The 24,867-nt window shown below is 43.6% G+C and overlaps 1 protein-coding gene and 1 pseudogene across 1 annotated transcript; one reads left to right on the forward strand and one right to left on the reverse strand.

The window, feature by feature from the left end:
- Positions 1-24,867, forward strand: part of LOC139281222 (UDP-glucuronosyltransferase 2C1 pseudogene) — a 177,874-nt pseudogene that overhangs the window by 28,416 nt on the left and 124,591 nt on the right.
- Positions 16,586-17,650, reverse strand: uts2r5 (urotensin-2 receptor 5). The gene has a single exon (XM_070901776.1). The coding sequence runs from the start codon at positions 17,648-17,650 to the stop codon at positions 16,586-16,588; it is 1,065 nt and encodes a 354-aa protein (XP_070757877.1).

Genomic DNA, 24,867 nt, shown 5'->3' on the forward strand with positions numbered 1-24,867 from the left:
GTTGTTAAAAATCTTTCTCGGATCCGTTTTTGAGACTTCAAGAAACTTGTGTATAGTAAAGACTGCATGTAGGAGACGGATAGTACATTAAAGAGTAAGTGTTCCTGTTATGTATCTGGACTTGTATATACTCTGTACAGCCACCAGAGGGCTCATTCCTTGGAGTCCCAAGGGATCTCATAATCCCTTGGGAGCACAGGTATTTAAGAGTGCTTCACAGGTTGGAGAGGAACTCTGGAGACCTGCAATAAAAGACTAGGGTCACACATTACTTTGAGCTCACAGTGTTCAGTCTGACTCTCCATACACTACAGTTCCGATTCTGCATGCCTGGCAGATACTGGGAATGCATAACATTCTTAAATTGCGTGTCCCCAGACAGTGATTTTCTGTTCATTAATTTTAAGATGCAGAAAATGTACGCTGAAGTGCTTTACAGTAGGAACGTATGGACAGGAACTGGCTGATAATGGCAAAGAGGTGGGCGGAGGTATTTGAGGGAACAAATGGACTGTGGATGGGTGAGGTGAGGAGGCTGATGGGTGCGGGTTGGGGCCTGTTCAAAAGGCATTAACAGCAGTTTGTGTTCCATTCTGTTGGGCCCCAGCCCCCTCACAAGCCTATTAAAGCCTGCTCCACCCAATACTGTCAAATGCCGGCAATCCCATTACTGACCGAATTCTCTGCCTCCCACTCCTCCCCCCCGATGTTGCAAAGATCCTCATCTATTCTGCTAAATTGGACCCCATCCCTAAACTTCCACTGCTAGTTCCCCCAACACCTGGCTCCGTTGCACTCTTGTCTCTGAATATGAAGGGTTCAAGGCCCGCTCCAGGGACTTGAGCACACAAATCTAGGCTGACATTCCAGTGCAGTGCTGAGTGAATGCTGCACTGTGAGAGGGGCCGTCTTTTGGACGAGACTTTATACCACGGCCCCGTCTGCTCTCTCAGGTGGACGTAAAAGATCCCATGGCGTTATTTCGAAAAGGACCGTGGGAGTTCTCCCCGGTGTCCTGGCCAATATTTAACCCTCAATCAACAACACTGAAAAAAAACATTATCTGGTCATATCTCATTTCAGTTTGTGGGACCTTGCTGTGCGCAAATTGGCTGCTGCCTTTCCTACATTACGACAGTGACTACACTTCAAAAGTCAAGATCATAGGCGGTCCCTTGAATGAGGATGACTTGCTTCCACATGAGTTCACAGATATTTCAATGAAGGACCCGATGTTCCAGTCCTGAAATCCAATTGAGGGGGTGGAAGATGCCTGTGCGTGGATTTTTTTAACATGTGGTGACCGTTGCACATCAGCCACCACAGACAGAGCTTGACAGAGCTAGGCCTTTATCCAGTGGCAAGGGTTGAACCAGGACAACTGGGGATCAGCTCTGCTGCATGGACCTAGTGCGAACATATATCGCAGTGTGGGCTGGTTCCCCTATCCCCCATTTACAGGTGCCCCTCCCCTATCCCTCATTTACCGGTGCCCCTCCTCGATCCCCCATTTATTGGTGCCCCTTCTCAGGCCTTGAGACTTCCTTCCCCAACGTTCTCAGGTGTCACCTTTCTCCTTGTAGGTACCTAGGATTTTCCACTCCATTGTTCCCAAAACCACAGGATCGCTCCATAGAGTACTCAGACCGTGGCATCCCCATCAAAATACTGCTAGACCTTGGGCTTCCTTCCATTGCTCCCAAATGTCAGAGCCACTCCAATTCTGATGAATCACCATCTCTGGTAATACTACTCGGTCTACAATTCCTATGAAACCTCTGATTCATTAGGAGCAGCACTTTGGGCGATCTGCTCAGATTAAATTCCTTGAATTGGCAATGCTGTCACACCACCTGTACATGGGTGATGCTGTAATGGTAATACTAAAAGTATTATAAAAAAAAAAGTCAAAAACTCCCCCAGGCCAGGGATGGCAGCCGCAAAGAAGACTGTCGGAGGAAATAGATCAACCCCTGTCGGTTTTGAGGTGGGCACATCATTCTAATTGCTAACACCTATGATACGTAGAAAGAGAAAGGCAGGCAGAATGCCTTTTCTAATTTAATTCTATTTTTTTAAGTAACCTGAATTTTTCAAGCAAACAAAGATTCTTTGAGAGAGGCAGATGGGAAAGGGAGATAGAAGGGGCCATTCATCGCCCACCCTTGAGGGAATGCGTGGAAAGGGTGGGTGGAGGGTTAATGGTGAGCAGAGTGACAATGGAACAAGGGGCAGGGAATGGTGAACTGGTTGAATCTGTAGCACAAAGGTAGAACTGGGAGTGAGGACACTGTAGGAAGGGGAATGCATAGTGGTAAAGTGAAAGGAAGCGAGGAGTTGAAATCTCTGCCTCGACCTCTCTCTCCTCCTTTAAAATGCTCCTTAAAACCTATCCCTTTGACCAAGTTTTTGGCCATCTGTCCTAATATCTCCTTATGCAGATTGGTGTCAAATTTTGTTTGATAACGTTCTTGCAAAGTCCCTTGGGACACTCACTACTTTAAAGGCGCTACATAAATGGAAGTTGATATTGTCGGTGAAGGAAGTATAAGTGACTGGTGGAAAGGCTTGGAAGGAAGCTGCTGAGGGCCATATTTTCCCAATAACCCCCCATTCCATTGTAGGTTCCGTAGCCCACTATAACATGCTACACCACCTCCCAATCAGAAGGAAAGAAAAAAAGACAAACTGACAGAGAAAGTTGCAAAAAGAGAATTTCAGGAGGGAGTAATAGAAGAGAGGAGAAAGCGAGAGACAGAAGCAGAATGTGACAGAAAAATGGCAACACAGAGACAGGGATTTCCCAAATTACCATGAGCAATGCCGTGCGAGATTGTTTAGTATAATATCCCATTTTATGAGGTGGACTTATTCTATTTTAACATTGGCAAGTAGAAACCTCATCATCATAGGCGGCCCCTCGAAACGAGAATGACTTTCTCCCACGCCAAAAAAGGATGCGTTCACAGGTGTTTCAACGAACTACATCCTGAAGAATGGAAGATGCCTGTGCGTGGATTTTTTAAACGTGTGGTGGCCGTTGCACTCCAGCCACCACACGGGCTTGACAGAGCTAGGTCTTGGTCCAGTGGCAAGGATTACCCAAGACGACTGGAGACCAGCTTTGCTGCACGGACCTAGTGAGCACACACATATCACAGTGTGGGCTGGCCCGTGCTGCCCCGGGCCCCGATCACATCCCTCTGCAATCTCTCGCTGCTCCTTCGCCCCGATCTCGCCGCTCCTGCTGTACCTGCCCACGCTCCAATCACCTTGATGGCGTCACTCTTCGCTGCCGTCGCCCTCCTGCACTAGCTTGCGCTGCTCCCTGAAGTAGTATGCCTCCACGCTGCTCACCAGGCCCCCACACCGCTCCCTCTATGGCCCTGACCTGTCTGAGAACACCAGCGTCAGGTCGGGGCCATAGAATGAGCGGCGCGGAGGCCTCGGGAGCAGCGTGGAGGCCCTGACCTGCGTGTACTTATCTAGCTTTCCCTTAAATGCATCTATACTATTGGCCCCAACTACTCCGTGTGGCAGCTAATGTGCAGCAGTGTTTCTTTTGAAGATGAGGTTTTATGAAAGGCTATCACTGAAGAATAACAAGTTGGATAGTTCAGTAGATCACAAGTAGAAACATCTCTGCTGTTGATAGATCATGGTGTTCCCACTGAAAGAATATGATTCTTTAATTTCTGCAAGTTTATTACAAAACAGTTTATAGTTAATTACCATTAAAATTTATGACCTGTACTAAGATTTCTTAGTGTTAACAAGCCCACATGCTTGAGGAAGCTCACATTTTCAAAATGATGGGAATCTTACTGCTGATTAGTAACCTAAGGCTGCGTATCGCCCTCTCCATCATTCCTCCTGCCCACGCCAAAAGGAATTACATGGGCCCTTCCAGTTCTCTATCACAAGGGACTTCTTGAGAAGAGAAAACAAACATTGTGTTGTAAACTCTTATTTTCCCATTGCTTTCAGATGAAGAGATCTGTTGTACATAAATATCTGTGACTGAGAATTGTCATAACTGTAAACTCTTGTAACTGAGAACCAATCTGGAGCAACCCTTCAACGGGCAAGAAGCCATCTGCTGGTTCCCTAAAGAATTAGTAATTTTCTATGGCGCTATTTCCTTAATGAGAGAGTTTTCCAACAATTACCACAATAACAATCAGCCAAAATGTAAAAGGACATCTGAGCACTTTACAAAGAGAGAGGACATCGAGCGGGAGTGGGAAAGACTAATAGGGAAGCAACTGATAATGATAATTTTTTAGAGAGTTTTGAAAGAAGAAACGGGGTAACAATGCAGTGTAATTTAGTGAGAAAGTTATAAAAAAAACAATAGAGCAGTGACTGATATTAGCCTCCAATTGAGGGAATGAGAGACAGGCAATAAGCTGGGTCATAATCCTGGAACTCCCTTCCTCACAGCACTGTGGGAGTACCTTCACCAAACGGACTGTAGCGGTTCAAGAAGGTGGCTCACTACCACCTTCTCAAGGGCAATTAGGGATGGGCAATAAATGCTGGCCTTGCAGGGATGGCCACATCCTGGGAATGAGTAAAAGGAAAGTACAGAGTTGGAGGACCGAAGGGAACTGCTGAGACATTCAGATGGAGAAGATTACTTTGATAAGTTGGCAAGAGCATGGGAGGATTTCAAAACAAGGATGAGATTCTTGAACCTGATGGCCTGGGGGGACGGAGCCAATGGAGCTTGGTAGGAGTAGGGATAATGGTTGTGCAGTACTCGGTGTAAAAGAGCTCTTGGACCATGCTAATCTGGATTAATTGAAGTATGTCAAAAAAGGAGAGGAGAACAGTCTAACGGTAAATGGAGGAATGGCTTAAGGTTTCTTCAGGGGACAGATAGTAGTGCAAATAGGCAATGTTAGACAATGGTAGACAAATCTTCTTAGGCAGTCCCTCGTATTGAGAATGACTTGCTTCCACGTCAAAAAGGGATGAGTTTGCAGGTGTTTTAATGAAGGACCTAATATTCCAGGTCCCGAACTGCATGTTGAAGAGTGGAAGACGCCTGTGCATGGATTTTTTTAATGTGTGGTGGCCGCTGCACACCAGCCACCACACGGGCTTGACAGCTAGGTCTTGGTCCAGTGGTAAGGCTTAACCAAGACGACTGGAGACCAGCTCTGCTGCATGGACTTAGTGCGCACACATATCGCAGTGTGGGCTGGCCCGTGCTTCCCCTGGGCCCTCAGTGACAAGAGATGAGGTAGGAAAGTCAGTTTAGGGTCGAGCAAACCAGCAAGATTCCATAGCATCATGCAACCAGGGAGGTTGATGGATTGGAGCCAGAGGCACAGGGGTGCTGGCAAGACCAAAGAAGGATAGCTTTTGTTTCGCCAGTGTTGAGCTGAAGAAAACTGACTCGATATCAATAGTTTGTAATAAAATAAATTGTAAGCATTGCATCGGTACGTTTTCTAAACTTTCAGTTCTGTGGAGGGAATGTTCTTACTGTGATTACTGCATGTACAATTTCATGCAGATGGCATACAGGTGACCTATTTCCAAGTCTTTACTAGTGCTCCTCAGTGACTGTTCGAATATCTGGCAAATGCCTGTGATGTTAAGTTCAAAAATGAACAAGTTATTCAGCACCAAATATATCGCTCACAAACTAGTGTAATATATAAAAGATGGGGGTAATTTTCACTTTCGGTGATAGTGTAAAAGGGGGTGATCGATTCAGCTGCCCATTGTACATATCCCCTAATTTTAAACTATCACCCAACATCAAAATGACTTGATGAGTCAATAAATACATTTATTTGGACATGTGAGTTATATGACTGATATTAATCTATAATTTATGTTCTGGTAAACCATGAATCCTTGGGAACTCCCTGATGGCCATGTGAGTAAAATCATTTCCTGGTATAATATGAAGCTATGCATACCACGAGGTCCCAGGATGACTCCCAGTGTTTTTGTTGAGTTAACTGATCTCAGTTGGAGTAGGCTTTGAGGCGCTGTGAGAAGGAGAAAAAAATCAAACTGGACTCCTGTTTCTGATTGGTATCGAGTGACTGATGTAAAAGTTTGCATGTGAATGTTGAAACAAAGCAGGATCATGCTTAACTGTGATGCCCTATGAGGATGAATAGCCTGTAGTACTACTGTCTAGCCTCACACATGAGAAATGCCCACTTGGGTACAAGATGGCTGCCTATGGAAAGGATTATAGACTAATTTTAACTCAATGGCCTGGATTATGCAGTCAGTAGCAAAGTGACTGCACTTGCCGTGACCTGGAAGAAAGTTTTAGCGGGCTCCATGGCGTTGATTTCCCCCTTTCCAATGTGACTTTCCAGCTGGCGCCATCTATAGGGGATCTGTGGTGTCCAGCAACAGTGATGTCATCAAGTAGCCTGAGCAGCCAATCACATTGAAGAATTCTCACAGACAGCAAACCAAGAAATAAAAAGCAGGTTTTATCATTCACTTTTCAATAATTTTACAGAAAGTGAAATAAAAATTGGGACATACACATGGGATGAAAGTAGAAGCTGAAATATCATAAATAAACTTTAAAAAATGATATATTTTTTTTATTATTTTAAAAATCTGTGGAATTTTTATCATGGCATGGTGAAAACGACACTCCACAATATAAAACTATTTTTTCAGCACCAGAGACGTCGTTCAGCAGTAATTATGACCTAGTATGCCATTAAACCTCAGTTACACCTCATTCAATAAGGCTTAACTTTCTCAAGGTTTTTACAGCAAGAGTAGTGCATAAAAAGTTGAAGTTCACGTCACATCAGTGACTTTTAATTGATTTCCATTTGTAAGGACTGCAACAGCGCACCCTGTGGAGGAGCAGAGTATCACCGACAGCAACTTCCGATTTCTGCATTTAACCGAACAAGTGCGGATGCCAGATAGTAACTGTCAGTTTTACACAGTAATGACGGTGAACGCTGACAGTTTTGCCATCATTACAACCACAAATTCCGGGCCATTATATTTAATTAAGAACATATGAACATAAGAATTAGGAGCAGGAGTAGGTCATTCAGGCCCTCAGGCCTGCTCTGCCATTCAGTGAGATCATGGCTGATCTTGTACCTCAACTTCACTTTCCTGCACCATTCCCATATCCCTTGATTCCCTTAATATCTAAAAATCTATCGATCTCTGTCTTGAATATACTCAATGACTGAGCCTCTAAAGCCCTCTGGGGTAGAGAATTCCAAAGCTTCATTCACCCTCTAAGTGAAGAAGTTTCTCCTCATCTCAGTCCTAAATGGCCGATCCCTTATTCTGAGACTGTGACCCATGGCCTTTTTCCTTTTTCCATACCTGTAGAAGCTTTTACAGTTTGTTTTTATATCTCTCGCTAGTTTACTCTCATTCTTTTTTCGCTTTCTTTATCACTTTCTTCATCCCCTTTTGCTGAATTCTAAAATCCTCCCAATCCTCAGGCTTACTGCTCTTTTTGGGAACATTATAAGCCTCTTCCATTGATCTAATAATATCTTTAACTTCTATTGGTAGCCACGGTTGGACCACTTTTCCTATGGGGTTTTCATGCCTTAAAGGAATGTATGTTTGTTGTAAATTATATATTCATTCTTTAAATGTTAGCTATTGCTTGTCTACCATCATACCGTTTAATGTAGTTTCCCAATCTACCTTAGCCAACTCTCCCCTCATACCTATGTAGTTTCCTTTGTTTAAATTTAAGACCCTAGTTTCAGATTTAACCAAATCACTTACAAACTTAATATAAAATTCCATCATATTATGCTCACTCTTCCCTAAGGGTCCCTTTACAACAAGGTTATTAATTACCCCTTTCTCATTGCATAATACTCGATCTAAAATAACCTATTCTCTAGTTGGTTCCTCAACATACTGATCTAGAAAACCATCTTATACATTCCATGAATTCGTCCTCCACACTATTACTGCAAATTTGGTTTGCCCAGTCTATATGCAGATTAAAGTCCCCCATGATTATTGTATTACCTTTGTTACATGCGCCTCTAATTTCCTGATGTATACTGTGCCCTACATTACCATTACTGTTTGGGGGCCTGTAAACAACTCCCACCAATGTTTTCTGCCCCTTGCTGTTTCTTAGCTCCACCCCAACTGATTCTACTTTTTGGTTTCCCGAGCTAAGATCCTTTCTCTCTACTGTCTTTATCCCATCCTTTATTATCAAGGCTGCACCTCCTCCTTTTCCATTTTCTTCTAAAAGTTAAGTATGCTGGAATATTTAGTTCCCAACCTTGGTTACTTTGCAACTACATCTACATAATGGCTACTAGATCAAACCTATTCATTTTATCTGCACTATTAATTCATCTATTTTGTTGTGACTGCTTCGCACATTCAGATACAGTGCCTTTAGCTTTGACTTTTTCTATTTTTTTCCCTGAGTCAGCGATGCCCTATTACCTTTGTTCTAACTTTGGATTACCATTGCATACCACTCCAGGGAGCAGCACATGCTGGAGCAGGAGAGCAACGGCATTGAAGAGGGACGTCACCAAGATCCACATCGGTGATTGAAGTGTGGGTAGGTACAGCAGGAGCGGTGACATCAGGTCGAAGGAGCAGCGAGAGACTGTAGAGGGATGTAATCGGGGCCCAGAAGAGGCGAGGGCCCAGGGGCAGCACGGGCCAGCCCACATTGTGATGTGTGTGTGCGCACTAGATCTGTGCAGCAGAGCAGGTCTCCAGTCGTCTTGGTTAACCCTTGCCACTGGTTAAAGGCCTAGCTCTGTCAAGCCCGTGTGGTGGCTGGTGTGCAATGGCCACCACATGTTTAAAAAAATCCACGCACAGGCATCTTCCACCCTTCAGTATGTAGTTCAGGACCGGAATATTAAGTCCTTCATTGAAACACCTGTGAACTTTTTGACGTGGAAGAAAGTCATCCTCGATTCGAGGGACTGCCTATGATGATGATGATTACCGTTGTTACCCTCTCTGTCCCTTCCTGACCCACTCTGCTTATTTATATCCCAAACTCTGCTCTGCTCTACAGCCTTGACATTTCTCTTGCTGCTTTTAAATGTATTCTTTCCTGAATCCTCCCCCACCCCCACAACTCCCATAACCTTCAAATGTAATCAAATAAAGAGCTAGCAGAATTATCCATCCTACATTTCCATTCTACAGTCCGAGGAGGTTCCTTTGCACAGTTAGCATTTCCTTTGTCACAACAGCATAGCAACCATCGAGTACTTACCCCATAAATCCTAGTTCACTCTTAACCAGATATTAGTATAGACCTATCATGAAGTTAATTGATACCACATTAACTGTTTTTATCCCTCTGGAAGTCTGCTCTAAATATTTGCTCTTCGAGAGAGCGAGAAAGATCTGTTTTTTCTTCTGGAGGCTCGTTAATTTTGCACTTGCGTCTTCCAGTTCTTGAGAACAGATGTTGTTCTCTATTAAAACTGCTGAACCGATTATTCCACCCTCTGTATCTCCTTTTCATACTCGGAGCTGTGTCTGTCCCATTCTGTTGGTCAATTCCATTTTTGTCGGACTAAACCTATACCAATATCATTAAAGTTTCATGGCCCTCCTCTAGCCAAGTGTTGCAGAGCAAAACCCAAAATTTTCCTTTGTCCCTGTGAAGATTCTGTGAGGATTAGTGGCAAATCCCTGGCATTATCTGGAGATGAAGCTGATCAAATAAATGAACTAGGTAGCGGTCCGCTGTCTGTAATATATTCTGTTAATGCAGTTGTTTCGTAATAGAAAGGAAGACTTGGATTTATATAGCGCCTTTCACGACCACCGGTTGTCTCAAAACTTTACAGCCAATGGAGCACTTTTGGAGTGCAGTCACTGTTGTAATGTGGGAAAGGAAGAAGGCGGATAGTTAAACATCACCGAATAGTTTATTTTGCAGAATGCTTAATATTTGAAACTGCCAATAAATGGACCAAATCTTTGACAAAACTGGAAATTTGCTAATCTTCGAAATAAAATGTTTCTTGTAAACTTCACATTGGCGAAACTAACACTGATTCTCATTCCTTTCCAAACAGCTCTCCTAACATGGACATGACATGCAACTTCCAGGTGTGTTTACGAGGCTTTTTAAAAAAAGGCACCGCCTTCACATTTTATATATTTTATTCCGCGTTTCTGTACTTAAAATAAATGTAAACTACAGCAGAGACCTCGGGTTTGTACGGGACGTTTGGTTGGAGTGCTAGATTTGCTTGACTGGAGCACGGTCACTTCAGAGAAAATCTTAAACCGTTTGTCGCTAAATTTAAAATGTTAGTTTTGATATAATCGGACAGGTTTCGTAAGGATCTGTGCTGTGATTAGACGTCTTGCCCCGATCCCATAGTTATTTTATTCCAATCATCTTCGTTATTTTTCAACTTTTTTTTTTAAGCGAAAGAGGTTTCTTTTTCAAAGTCTGTACAAGTTCCGACTGGATAATGTGCGCCTAGATTTAAGTCTCCATTTCGGTTAAGTGCATTGCATCCTTGAAATAAATAAGCGAACTCAATATAATATTTCGGGAATATTTGAAGAAAATCTTAAAGTTTGTAAAGTGGGTGGAAATAGATGGGTTTCCAATCACAGTTCAAAACCCCAGATCTCTGCAGTCATTTCAGTTGAAATCTGACACAGTTCTTCCAGAACTGAAGTTAAAATCTGCGATTATTCATCTCCCTTCTAAATAAAGGACACGGGCACATTCCCTGATACTGTGATGAGCAGCAAGGCAAAGGAAGCAGCAGATAGGGTGCTTTATGATCAAACTGGCGTAGAATTAAATGTAAAGTGCAGCTTTGCATCCTTTAGGTCAGATGCGTACTTTGTTTAAAACGCGGAATCCTTTTCTAGCTTAAATATTTAGCCGCCAACGGAAAATAATTAAGGGTTCTACACTTGCAAAACAAAGCTAGATTAATGAAACATTTTACAATCTCACCCAGCAGGGGAATATATAATGATATATATAGAGAGAGAGAGGCAGAGAGAGAATAGCGACTCGTTCCAATTGCAGTCACATCTACAACACACAATAGTGCAGTGTTTCAGTGTTGGTGAATTATGCCGGTCCAATGAAAGGTTCAAGTTTTACAAAGTGAATTAAATATTTTAACCTGACTCTCTGCCTCTTTTTTTTTACCTGACGGATATTTATGTATTTAACTCTGTTCTTTCCAACTGACTACACTCGGTACAGTTGTGTTACAAAGCAGCGTTTGTTTCTGAATGTTACGCCACTCTGTCCAGGTGTGGGTGCCAAGCGAATTTCCTGTTGCCCGAAACTACACCGACCAGCGTTGTAGGCAATATGAAGTTAGGTCGCAGATCAGCCATAGAAACATAGAAAAAAGGTGCAGGAGTAGGCCATTCGGTCCTGCTAGCCTGCACCACCATTCAATGAGTTCATGGCTGAACATGCAACTTCAGTACCCCATTCCTGCTTTCTCGCCATACCCCTTGATCCCCCTAGTAGTAAGGACTACATCTAACTCCTTTTTGAATATATTTAGTGAATTAGCCTCAACAACTTTCTGTGGTAGAGAATTCCACAGGTTCACCACTCTCTGGGTGAAGAAGTTTCTCCTCATCTCGGTCCTAAATGGCTTACCCCTTATCCTTAGACTGTGTCCCCTGGTTCTGGACTTCCCCAACATTGGGAACATTCTTCCTGCATCTAACCTGTCTAACCCCGTCAGAATTTTAAACATTTCTATGAGGTCCCCTCTCATTCTTCTGAACTCCAGTGAATACAAGCCCAGTTGATCCAGTCTTTCTTGATAGGTCAGTCCCGTCATCCTGGGAATCAGTCTGGTGAACCTTTGCTGCACTCCCTCAATAGCAAGAATGTCCTTCCTCAGGTTAGGAGACCAAAACTACACAATACTCCAGGTGTGGCCTCACCAAGGCCCTGTACAACTGTAGCAACACCTCCCTGCCCCTGTACTCAAATCCCCTCGCTATGAAGGCCAACATGCCATTTGCTTTCTTAACCGCCTGCTGTACCTGCATGCCAACCTTCAATGACTGATGTACCATGACACCCAGGTCTCGTTGCACCTCCCCTTTTCCTAATCTGTCACCATTCAGATAATAGTCTGTCTCTCTGTTTTTACCACCAAAGTGGATAACCTCACATTTATCCACATTATACTTCATCTGCCATGCATTTGCCCACTCACCTAACCTATCCAAGTCACTCTGCAGCCTCATAGCATCCTCCTCGCAGCTCACACTGCCACCCAACTTAGTGTCATCCGCAAATTTGGAGATACTACATTTAATCCCCTCGTCTAAATCATTAATATACAGTGTAAACAGCTGGGGCCCCAGCACAGAACCTTGTGGTACCCCACTAGTCACTGCCTGCCATTCTGAAAAGTACCCATTTACTCCTACTCTTTGCTTCCTGTCTGACAACCAGTTCTCAATCCATGTCAGCACACTACCCCCAATCCCATGTGCTTTAACTTTTCACATTAATCTCTTGTGTGGGACCTTGTCGAAAGCCTTCTGAAAGTCCAAATATACCACATCAACTGGTTCTCCCTTGTCCACTCTACTGGAAACATCCTCAAAAAATTCCAGAAGATTTGTCAAGCATGATTTCCCTTTCATAAATCCATGCTGACTTGGACCTATCATGTCACCTCTTTCCAAATGCACTGCTATGACATCCTTAATAATTGATTGCATCATTTTACCCACTACCGATGTCAGGCTGACCAGTCTATAATTCCCTGTTATCTCTCTCCCTCCTTTTTTAAAAAGTGGGGTTACATTGGCTACCCTCCACTCCATAGGAACTGATCCAGAGTCAATGGAATATTGGAAAATGACTGTCAATGCATCCACTATTTCCAAGGCCACCTCCTTAAGTACTCTGGGATGCAGTCCATCAGGCCCTGGGGATTTATCGGCCTTCAATCCCATCAATTTCCCCAACACAATTTCCCGACTAATAAGGATTTCCCTCACTTCCTCCTCCTTACTAGACCCTCTGACCACTTTTATATCCGGAAGGTTGTTTGTGTCCTCCTTAGTGAATACCGAACCAAAGTACTTGTTCAATTGGTCCGCCATTTCTTTGTTCCCCGTTATGACGTCCCCTGATTCTGACTGCAGGGGACCTACATTTGTCTTTACTAACCTTTTTCTCTTTACATATCTATAGAAACTTTTGCAATCTGTCTTAATGTTCCCTGCAAGCTTCTTCTCGTACTCCATTTTCCCTGTCCTAATCAAACCCTTTGTCCTCCTTTGCTGAGTTCTAAATTTCTCCCAGTCCCCGGGTTCGCTGTTATTTCTGGCCAATTTGTATGCCACTTCCTTGGCTTTAATATTATCCCTGATTTCCCTTGATAGCCACGGTTGAGCCACCTTCCCTTTTTTATTTTTACGCCAGACAGGAATGTACAATTGCTGTAGTTCATCCATGCGGTCTCTAAATGTCTGCCATTGCCCATCCACAGTCAACCCCTTAAGTATCATTCGGCAATCTATCCTAGCCAATTCACGCCTCATACCTTTAAAGTTAGCCTTCTTTAAGTTCTGGACCATGGTCTCTGAATTAACTGTTTCATTCTCCATCCTAATGCAGAATTCCACCATATTATGGTCACTCTTCCCCAAGGGGCCGCGCACAACGATATTGTTGATTAATCCTCTCTCATTACACAACACCCAGTCTAAGATGGCCTCCCCCCTAGTTGGTTCCTTGACATATTGGTCTAAAAAACCATCCCTTATGCACTCCAGGAAATCCTCCTCCACCGTATTGCTTCCAGTTTGGTTAGCCCAATCTATGTGCATATTAAAGTCACCCATTATAACTGCTGCACCTTTATTGCATGCACCCCTAATTTCCTGTTTGATGCCCTCCCCAACATCACTACTACTGTTTGGAGGTCTGTACACAACTCCCAATAACGTTTTTCTTGCCCTTTGGTGTTCTGCAGCTCTACCCATATAGATTTCACATCATCCAAGCTAATGTCCTTCCTAACTATTGCATTAATCTCCTCTTTAACCAGCAATGCTACTCCACCTCCTTTTCCTTTTATTCTGTCCTTCCTGAATGTTGAATAACCCTGGATGTTGAGTTCCCAGCCCTGATCATCCTGGAGCCACGTCTCCGTAATCCCAATCACATCATATTTGTTAACATCTATTTGCACAGTTAATTCATCCACCTTATTGCGGATACTCCTTGCATTAAGACATAAAGCCTTCAGGCTTGTTTTTTTAACACCCTTTGTCCTTTTAGAATTTTGCTGTACAATGGCACATTTTGTTCTTTGCCTTGGGTTTCTCTGCCCCCCACTTTTCCTCATCTCCTTTCTGTCTTTTGCTTTTGCCTCCTTTTTGTTTCCCTCTGTCTCCCTGCATTGGTTCCCATCCCCCTGCCATATTAGTTTAACTCCTCCCCAACAGCACTAGCAAACACTCCCCCTAGGACATTGGTTCCGGTCCTGCCCAGGTGCAGACCATCCGGTTTGTACTGGTCCCACCTCCCCCAGAACTAGATCCAATGCCCCAGGAATTTGAATCCCTCCCTGCTGCACCACTGCTCAAGCCACGTATTCATCTGCACTATCCTGCCATTCCTACTCTGACTAGCACGTGGCACTGGTAGCAATCCCGAGATTACTACTTTTGAGGTCCTACTTTTTAATTTAGCTCCTAGCTCCTTAAATTCGTTTCGTAGGACCTCATCCCTTTTTTTCCCTATGTCGTTGGTACCAATGTGCACCATGACAACTGTCTGATCTCCCTCCCTTTTTAGAATGTCCTGCACCCGCTCCGAGACATCCTTGACCCTTGCACCAGGGAGGGAACATATCATTCTGGAGTCTCGGTTGTGGCCGCAGAAACGCCTATCTATTCCCCTTACAATTGAATCCCCTATCACTATCGCTCTCCCACTCTTTTTCCTGCCCTCCTGTGCAACAGAGCCAGCCACGGTGCCATGAACTTGGCTGCTGCTGCCCTCCCCTGATGAGTCATCCCCCTCAACAGTAGCCATGGTTGATTGAATGGCGGAACAGGCTCGGGGGGCTCAATGGCCCCCTCCTGTTCCTATGTTGAAGCCTCGCACCACTTCGCCTCGGTGAGCTTGGGAATCATATCATGGCCTGACTCAAAATTAGTACCACAGTTTTATATTATTATGCACCCAAACCTGTTTTACATCCGTGTTGAAAGTGTTAGTGTGGCAGCACCTATAGTACAGCATATAGGCTCGTGTGGAGCATAACCACCGGCATCGACCAGTTGGACTGAATGGCCTGTTTCTGTGCTGTAAATTCAATGAGGAAATGAGGAGAGATTGGGTCGACTAGAGAGGCAATCTCATTGAAATGCATAAAATTCTGACTGAGTTGGACAGACTGGATGCGGGGAGGATGTTTCCCCCGGGCTGGGAAGTCTAGAACAAGGGGTCATAGTCTCAGGATACGGGGTGGGAAATTTAGGACCAAGATGAGGAGAAATTTTTCACTCAGTGGGTGGTAAACCTGTGGAATTCTCTACCACAGAAGGCTGTGGAGGCCAAGTCACTGAATATATTTAAGAGGGAGATAGATAGATTTCTAGAAACAAAAGACATCAAGAGGTATGGGGAAAAAGCGGGAATATGGTGTTGAGATAGAGGATCAGCTATGATCATAGTGAATGGCAGTGCAGACTCGAAGGGCCGAATGGCCTCCTACTGTTCCTATTTTCTATGTTTCTATGTTAATGTGATACAGGGCACCAGTGCCTGATGAGTGGTGTAGGAACAGGCAGTGGAGTTCTGCACTATGCCATGCCCCTGCTATGCTTCAACACTGGTAAGGGCACCCAAGCTGATGCCAACAATGTAACAATATTATTACTGTTTCACTGTTAAATTAATTGGGATAAAAGGCAGCCCTGGAGACCCACTGCAGTGTTCATTGTGAGATATATGGAGGATACACAAGCTGAGAAAATACCCAGGGGTCAGATTGGAATCAGATTGGCGAGTTGTACTGACACTTTTGTGTCACTGCACACCCAACACAGCTTGGGATTGTTCTTGAAATATGAGTACGTCCTTTTTTAGACGTAGAGGTTGTGAGGGACTGTTTGAAATATATTTTGTGTCTTTTCAAATTGATTTGCTGTAAGAAATTAAAGAAAGATGGTCACCAAAAGATGCAGCGTCTCTGAGTACTTCTAGTTCAAAGTGCTCACACATTTTGTTTTGATAAAAGATACTTATTAAGAGCTGCTGGTTTAAGTCCAACCAGGTTTTTGAAGTCATATATTCTCACCATAAAAATGGGTCTGTACTTTAAACAAAAGGTTAGCTTCCTAGATCCCCTTCCGTTTAAATAGACTAATTAAGAAAAAAGCAACCAGACCACACACATTATTTCAATTACTTTATATGATGGGGAGCGAGATAAGAGTACACGCGAGATGTCGAGGTGATCTGTCAGTGGAGAAGACCTATTTGAAATGGGCAAAGGAAAAAGCATTAAAACATACCAATTCCACATGTATATACTCACACGTTAAACGGCAACAAGCCTCGACTCGTTTAAGTGAGTGATAGGTTGTCGGTGCACTGCTGACTCCCGGAAGAAACCGACTTTTGGGATGAATTCCGGTGGTGATTCCTTTGCGAGAACTCCGCGGAGTTCGTCCTTTGGTTTGTCAAATGTTCCTTGTATTTTTTGGTCAGTAAGGTGTAGAGGAAAGGGTTGATGCAGCTGTTGCTGTACGCCAGACATGTTACCGAAAAATTTATATAGGCAGTGGTTTGGGGAGAGAGATTTACAGATTCGTTGAGATAGAGGCTGCACAATTGCCACACCCAAAGCGGCAAGAAGCAGACACAGTAGACAAGGACAATACTGAAGATCATGTAGAGGATCTTCAGTTTGGGGGACCTCTTCACTTCTTTGGTGTTGAAAGTCGTGGTCTGGGACATCCAGTAAGTACGGGCCAACTTTGTGTACAAGAATCCGATGACTATCCCTGGAGCCAATATACAGGTGTGGAAAAGGACAGTCAGGTAGATCTTGTAGGCTTGCTGTGGCCATGTGGAGTGGCACATGCGTTTTACCGCCCCGTTCCTGACAAATTCTCTGAGCTCAATCATGATCATGGTAGGAATGGCAAGGAGGAAGGAAATGACCCAAACTGCACAAGTAACGACCCTCCTGTAGCGCCTTTTCCTCCTAAAAGTATCCAAGGGTTTGACCACGGCCAAATATCTCTCAGTGCTCATAATAGTCAAGATGAAGATGCTGGCGTGCATGGTCAGAAAGTCTAAGCTGAAAAGGATCCTGCAGCCAACCTCTCCGAAGTACCAGTCCTTCGCGAAGTAGGTGCACACTACGAAGGGAATAGTGGCGAGGTAGAGGAGGTCGGCTAAAGCCAAGTTCACAATGTACACATACATGGAACCAGTCAACCTCATGGACAAGGTCATCACCACCAGGACGTAGAGGTTACCTACAAGCCCCATCAGGCACATCGCGGTCAGGATGGTCCCCAGCAGCAGTGTGACCCATATCCCATTCATGGACCCGGAGACCGAAGACGAAGAGTTGACAGCGGAGGAGACGTTGCTCGGTAGCTCGGAGAAAGTCACCTCCATACTTTAAATCCTGTTGGTCCCAGATTGGATTTGGCAAAACTCAGCGCGTCCGCTTCAGTTCGCTGGTAACTGAGGCGAAACTCATCTAGACATGAGGGAGATCAGATGGACTAGATGGCCACCCCGCTGACTGTAACATACTCTGTTGATGCAGTTGTTTCGTAACAGAAAGACTTGTATTTATATAGCGCCTTTCACGGCCACCGGACGTCTCAAAGCGCTTTACAGCCAATGGAGTACTTTTGGAGTGTAGTCACTGTTGTAATGCCGGAAACAAATTAACCTATTGTTCACTGAACAGCCCCGACCACTGCAGAGAAGGTGCAGTTAAAGGCTTTACATTCAAACAAGTGATGGATTCCAACATATGCGTTAGACATTTGACAGAGATGTTTCTCATCCAGCAATAGTTTGCAAACGCTGAAAGGAAGCTTTAGCTGGATTGTATATGTCTTGGATTTTCAAGTCTTTGAGGATCTTGGCGTGTGGAGCTAGTCTGAATATCCCAAAAGGGAAGCTCAAAGATGCCGGGATAGATGTTAATCCTGCAACATTTTTTTAAAAAGGTCCAAAATTCGGAATAGTTGGAAGTTTTGCGGCAGCAAATCTACTTAATATATTTTTTTAAATCTCAATAATACGGAAAGACACTTGTTTGACACTCACCGGTTCGGCATTGCTTGGGGCAGCTGCGACGTGTAATGTGTGCGGGCTCTGACTAGTCGCTGGTGTAATGCATCTTGGCGCTGGCCGCCAGAGCAACCAAGGCTTTGCAGAGAGCCAGCATCGGCGTGCTGGCGTCCTTACAGACAGTAGCTGAAGCGGAGGCAGAGATCAAGCTGCCTGGCTCCATGTCACCCACTCTTCATCTCAAGACCTGGTGTATCTCGGAGGCTCTGCACCCAACCGGTTATGGTTTTGCTTTAATGGAAAGGCTAGGAGGGGGGAGGGCTCTGTCTGTTAAAGTCAACGTGGCGGAGGTGGGATTTGAACTTTCTCTCAGAAAATAGTTTGAACAATGCTGGGTTACTTGCTTTGACTCTGTACGCCTTGCATTTTGGAAATGTAAGCAATGTTTCCACTGGCAGGAACCAGAGGAAGCAGATTTAAGATAATTGTCAAAAGAACCACAGGAGAGAGGAGGAGAATTGTTTGTTAATGTGAGCTGGTGTGATCTGGAATGCACTGCCTGAAAGGGCCATGGAAGCTTATTCAATAATAACTTTCAAAAGGGAATTGGACAAATACTTGAAGGAGCGAAAATTGCAGGGCTATGGGGAAAGAGCAGGAGTGGGACTATTTGCTAAATCTGTATCGAACCTTGTTAGATCACACTTAGAACACTGCATATAGTTTGGTCGCCATATTATAAAAAGGATATAGAGGCATTGGAGAGGGTGCAGAGAAGATTTACAAGGATGATACCAGTAATACGAGGGTCTATATAATCAGGAAAGGTCTCATTTCTCTTGAAAAAAGAAGGCTGAGGGGTGACCTAATAGAGGTCTTTAAAAATTATGAAAGGTTTTGATAGAGTGGATACAGAGAGTGTGTTTCCACTTGTGGAAAGAGCATAACTAGAGGCCATCAATATAAGATAGTCACCACAAAATCCAACAGGAAATTCAGAAGAAACTTCTTTACCCAAAGAATGGTGAGAATGAGGAACTCGCTACCACAGGGAGTGGTTGAAGCAATTAGTATTGATGCATTTAAGGGGCGGCTAGATCAGCATATGAGGGAGAAGGGAATAGAGGGTTATGCTGATAGAGTTAGATGAGGAAAGACGGGAGGAGGTTCGAGTGGAGCATAAATGTCGGCATGGGATTGGTTGGGCCGAATAGCCTGTTTCTGTGCCGTGTATCCTGTGTAATCTGTGATATATTCACAGAGCACAAACACACACAGCTTTCTAACATGGCAGGCAGCTCTCTCAGCAGTCTCCAGAATATGCTGCTTCTGTTTAATTATTAACTCTGTAGTTGCAGTACGCAAAAGTCCACATCCGCAGTGTGGAGCTACAAACATTACAAGCTTACAGACATTACACTTCTCCCTCCTTAATGAAGAAGTTATTATAACATCATACATAACTTGCATGTTTATACATAACACAGGATATAGACTTATTTTTTCTATATTTACAAAGTTAACTTAACCACTTGTTTTCTGTTTTGAAGAGGATACCTTCGCTCTCGAACAGAATCTTCCAAACATGGTGTTGCATCTAAACTCCTTTGAGGCTCATCCTGAGGAACGTTTTCCTCCAAAGAATTTCCTTGATTTTCATTTGAACTCACTCTAACTTCAGGCTCTTTGTTTTCCTGACTTGGACTCAGACTTAAATTCTGATTTTCTCTTGGATTTGTTTCCAGTACATTGGATTTAGGATTTGCTACTGGTGTATCAAAACTATCTGATGAGTCAGAAATAATTGAATCATTCCCACCTTCAACTCCTTCCATGTCTGTAGATAAAATATGATCAATATGAACAAACCTAACCTGTCCATTATCAAACATCTTGACAAAATATGTGCGAGGACCACATATCTTCACTATTCTTCCTAGTAACCACTTTAACCATTTATGGTGATGGTTCTTTACTCTCACCTTCTGGTTTAATTTCATACTTCTTTCTTTTACTCTACCTCTATCATGATTCTCTTTCTGTCTTAATTGTGTCTCTTCTACGGACTGTGCCAAATTTGGTTTTAACGAGAATCTGGTTCGTGGCTGTCGTTTTAGGAACAATTCTGCTGGTGTTCTACCAGTAGTTGTGTGAGGAGTATTACGATATGTAATCAGAAAATTAGCCAATTTGTGATCCAATGACAACTGTCGTTTCTTTGGATTTGGACCGAACATTTGTTTTATGAGGGCACGTTTTACAATTTGTACATTGCGCTCTGCTGCACCATTTGAGGCAGGGTGGTATGGTGGAACCTTGGTATGTTTCACACCATTTTTTCTGGTGAACTGTGCAAATTCTTTGGAACGAAATTGTGGTCCATTATCCGAAACAATTTCTTCAGGGAGGCCAAATGAAGAAAATAAACTTCGCAAAATGTCTAATGTTTTACTTGTTGTTATTTTCCACATTGGAAACACCTCAACCCACTTCGAATGGCTATCAATCACAATGAACAATTGTTGTCCTTCTAACTCAGAAAAATCAATATGTAGCCTTTGTCACACCCTGGGAGGCCATTTCCATGGCTGTAATGGCACTGATGGTGGTTGCTTGCTTATCGATTGACATGTCGTACACTGACTCACGATGTACTCTACATCTTTATGTGGTGTATTTGGACTTTCAGAAGGCTTTCAACAAGGTCCCACACAAGAGATTAATGTGCAAAGTTAAAGCTGGCGTGGATTGAGAACTGGTTGGCAGACAGGAAGCAAAGAGTAGGAGTAAATGGGGACTTTTCAGAATGGCAGGCAGTGACTAGTGGGGTACCGCAAGGTTCTTTGCTGGGGCACCAACTGTTTACATTATACATTAATGATTTAGATGAGGTGATTAAATGTAGTATCTCCAAATTTGCGGATGACACTAAGTTGGGTGGCAGTGTGAGCTGCGAGGAGGATGCTATGAGGCTGCAGAGTGACTTGGATAGGTTAGGTGAGTGGGCAAATGCATGGCAGATGAAGTATAATGTGGATAAATGTGAGGTTATCCACTTTGGTGGTAAAAACAGAGAGACAGACTATTATCTGAATGGTGACAGATTAGGAAAAGGGGAGGTGCAACGAGACCTGGGTGTCATGGTACATCAATCATTGAAGGTTGGCATGCAGATACAGCAGGCGGTTAAGAAAGCAAATAGCATGTTGACCTTCATAGCAAGGGGATTTGAGTACAGGGACAGGGAGGTGTTACTACAGTTGTACAGGGCCTTGGTGAGGCCACACCTGGAATATTGTGCACAGTCTCCTAACTTGAGGAAGGACATTCTTGCTATTGAGGGATTGCAGCGAAGGTTCACCAGACTGATTCCCGGGATGGCGGGACTGACATATCAAGAAAGACTGGATCAACTGGGCTTTTATTTACTGGGGTTCAGAAGAATGAGAGGGGATCTCATAGAAACGTTTAAAATTCTGACAGGTTTATACAGGTTAGATGCAGGAAGAATGTTCCCAATGTTGGGAAAGTCCAGAACCAGGGGTCACAGTCTAATGATAAGGGGTAAGCCATTTAGGACTGAGATGAGGAGAAACATCTTCACCTAGAGAGTGGTGAACCTGTGGAATTCTCTACCACAGAAAGTTGTTGAGGCCAATTCACTAAATATATTCAAAAAGGAGTTAGATGTAGTCCTTACTACTAGGGGGATCAAGAGGTAGGGCGAGAAAGCAGGAATGGGGTACTGAAGTTGCATGTTCAGCCATGAACTCATTGAATGGCGGTGCAGGCTCGAAGGGCGGAATGGCCTACTCCTGCACCTATTTTCTATGTTTCTATGTTTATCTAGACCTAGCCACTATAAGTAATTGCGTGCAAAACTCTTGGTCAAGTACATTCCCAGGTACTGGTCATGGAGGTTTCCTAATAATTTGGACCTGAATTTATTTTGTGCTGAAATTAGTATATCATCTAAATAACATACTACCCCTTCCATACCTTGCAAAATCTGGTTCATCACCCCTTGGAATATGGGAGGGGCAGAAGACACTCCAAACGATAGCCTATTAAATTGGTACAGGCCTAGATGAGTATTTATAGTCAAGCATGACTTGGACTCCTCATCTAGTTCAAGCTGTAAGTAGGCATTCGTAAGATCCAGTTTTGAGAAGATCTGTCAGTGGTGTTAACAAATCTTCTATATTTGGCAATGTATTGGGGAAATTACTCTCTCGAACCTGGTTTATGGTTACTTTATAATCACCACACAATCTTACATTACCATCGGACTTAGGTACAACAACAATGGGTGTAGCCCAATTACATCGATCTATCTTACACATAATGTCCTCAGTCTCTAGTCTTTTGAGTTCTTGCTCAACTTTCTCCTTGAGTGCATATGGTACGGAACGTGGCTTGTAGTAAACCGATCTAGCGTCCTTCTGTACCCTGACACTCGCCTTGAAGCCTTGGATCGGACTGCCCGTTTCACAGAACACCTTCGGATACTTCTTGATAACGTCATCCGTTGATGCAAATCTTGCTTCCACACAGAAAATCTCACTCCAATCCAGCTTCAGTGATCTCAACCAATTTCTTCCTAGTAAGGCCGGCTTGTCTCCTTTCAGTACTAATAGAGGCAAGTTCTGAAATTGATCCTTGTATTTCACCAGTACGGTGATACGACCTAGCACAGGAATTTTCTCTCCCGAGTAGCCTCACAGCTCTATCTTGGCTTTCTCCAATGGGAAATCACGCAATTTGTCGAGGTATAACGACTCCGGTACTACACTCATGGATGCATCCATGTTGATTTCCATTGGTATCTTGAATCCCGCAACATCTATGTGAATTTTGATACTTTCTGAATCGCTGTCTGTTAACATCGTGCTCCTGATGACGTGTATCTCTAACATCTCCTCATCCTGTTGTTGTTCTTCTATGCTATGTAGTCTTTGAGGATTTCTACTCATAGCTTTGAACGCTGGACTCATAGCTTTGAAAGCTGGTTTACCCTTCAGTCGGCATGCCTTTGCAAGATGCCCAGTCTTTCTGCAGAATAAACACTCTGCTTTCACATATGGACATCTTTGAGCAATGTGTTGTCCCCAGCACCTATAGCACGACTGTGATGCTCTGTTAGAATTTCCAGTTTCTGAGACTTTGGGCCTCCACCACCTTTCACTTTGAATCTGCAGGCGATTCACCTCGGTTGACTGACGACCATCGGGAATATTGATCGGCCATGCCCATCGACCTCGCTGTCTGATAAGCAATCTCAAAAGTCAAGTCATCCGTCGTCAATAACTTTCTTCTGATCGCATCATTTTTCACCCCACAAACAAAATGATCCCGCAATGCTCGGTTTTGAAAGTTTCCAAAATTACAATGAATAGATAGCTCGCTTCTGTTCCAATATCGCCTGATTCTGGACTGCATTGTCTGGAACTTCGATTATGTTATTTTCAGTGAAATACATTTCTAGCCGATCCACATATGCTTTAAAACGTTCCCGGTCGTGTCTATATTTACCCAAATGTCCCATTACACCTGCAGGTGCTGCCATGTGATATATTCACAGTGCACAAGCACACACAGCTTTCTAACATGGCAGGCAGCTCTCTCCGAAGTCTCCGGAACATGCTGCTTCTGCTTAATTATTAACCCTGTAGTTGCAGAACACAATATGTCCACATCCACAGTGTGGAGCTACAAACATTACAAGCTTACAGACATTATATAATCCTATGTAAACTTTCAAAGAGCTGGCACAGGCACGGTGGGCCGATTGGCCTCCTTCTGTGCTGTAAGATTGTATGATTTTCAGTGCTTCAAAATCGGCATTTATGACCAAGGACAATGACATTTATAACGCTGGTATAATTAACTCAGTGATGCGGGTTATATAGGCACATTGCCTCTTTCAAGTTGATGTGGAGCAGTTTTGGGGTGTCCAGTAGCAATGAAGTCAGATTCCGATTTGAACCCAAGTGCACTGAAACCAATCAACGTGAGATCTCATCTAGAAGGACATCTCACCCACTGCCTGGCCTTTACACCAGGGGCAGTGCAATATTTGTATTTATATAGCACCTCCCCACATTGACATTTCTCAAAGCGCTTTGTGCTAAATTACTTTTAAAGTACAGTGACTGTTATATAGAGGGGAAAAAAGCTGGTTTGTACAATGTGTCCATGTCTTCCATTGCACCTCCTGAGGACATTTTAAACTTAGTATTAACTTTTGTTTTAACTTTAAGAACATAAGAGTATCCGAAATAGGAGCAGGAATAGGCCATTCGGCTCTTCCAGCCTGCTCCGCCTTTCAATGAGATCATGGCTGATCTTCTACCAAAACTCCACCTTCCCACCCGATCCTCATATCCCTTGATTCCCTTAGTATGCAATAATCTATCAATTTCTGCCTTGAAATATACTCATCGGCTGAGCCTCCACAGCTCTCTGTGGTAGAGAATTCCAAAGATTCACAACCCTTTGAGTGAAGACATTTCTCCTCATCTTAGTCTTAAATTGGGACCCCTTATTCTGAGACTGTGACCCCGTCTTCTAGACTCTCCAGCCAGGGA

The sequence above is a fragment of the Pristiophorus japonicus genome, chromosome 15 (genome assembly GCF_044704955.1).
Source record: "Pristiophorus japonicus isolate sPriJap1 chromosome 15, sPriJap1.hap1, whole genome shotgun sequence".
Classification (NCBI taxonomy): domain Eukaryota; kingdom Metazoa; phylum Chordata; class Chondrichthyes; family Pristiophoridae; genus Pristiophorus; species Pristiophorus japonicus.

Excerpts from the sequence above, each read along its gene's own strand:
- uts2r5 (XM_070901776.1), bottom strand. The coding sequence starts at position 17,650 with ATGGAGGTGACTTTCTCCGAGCTACCGAGCAACGTCTCCTCCGCTGTC.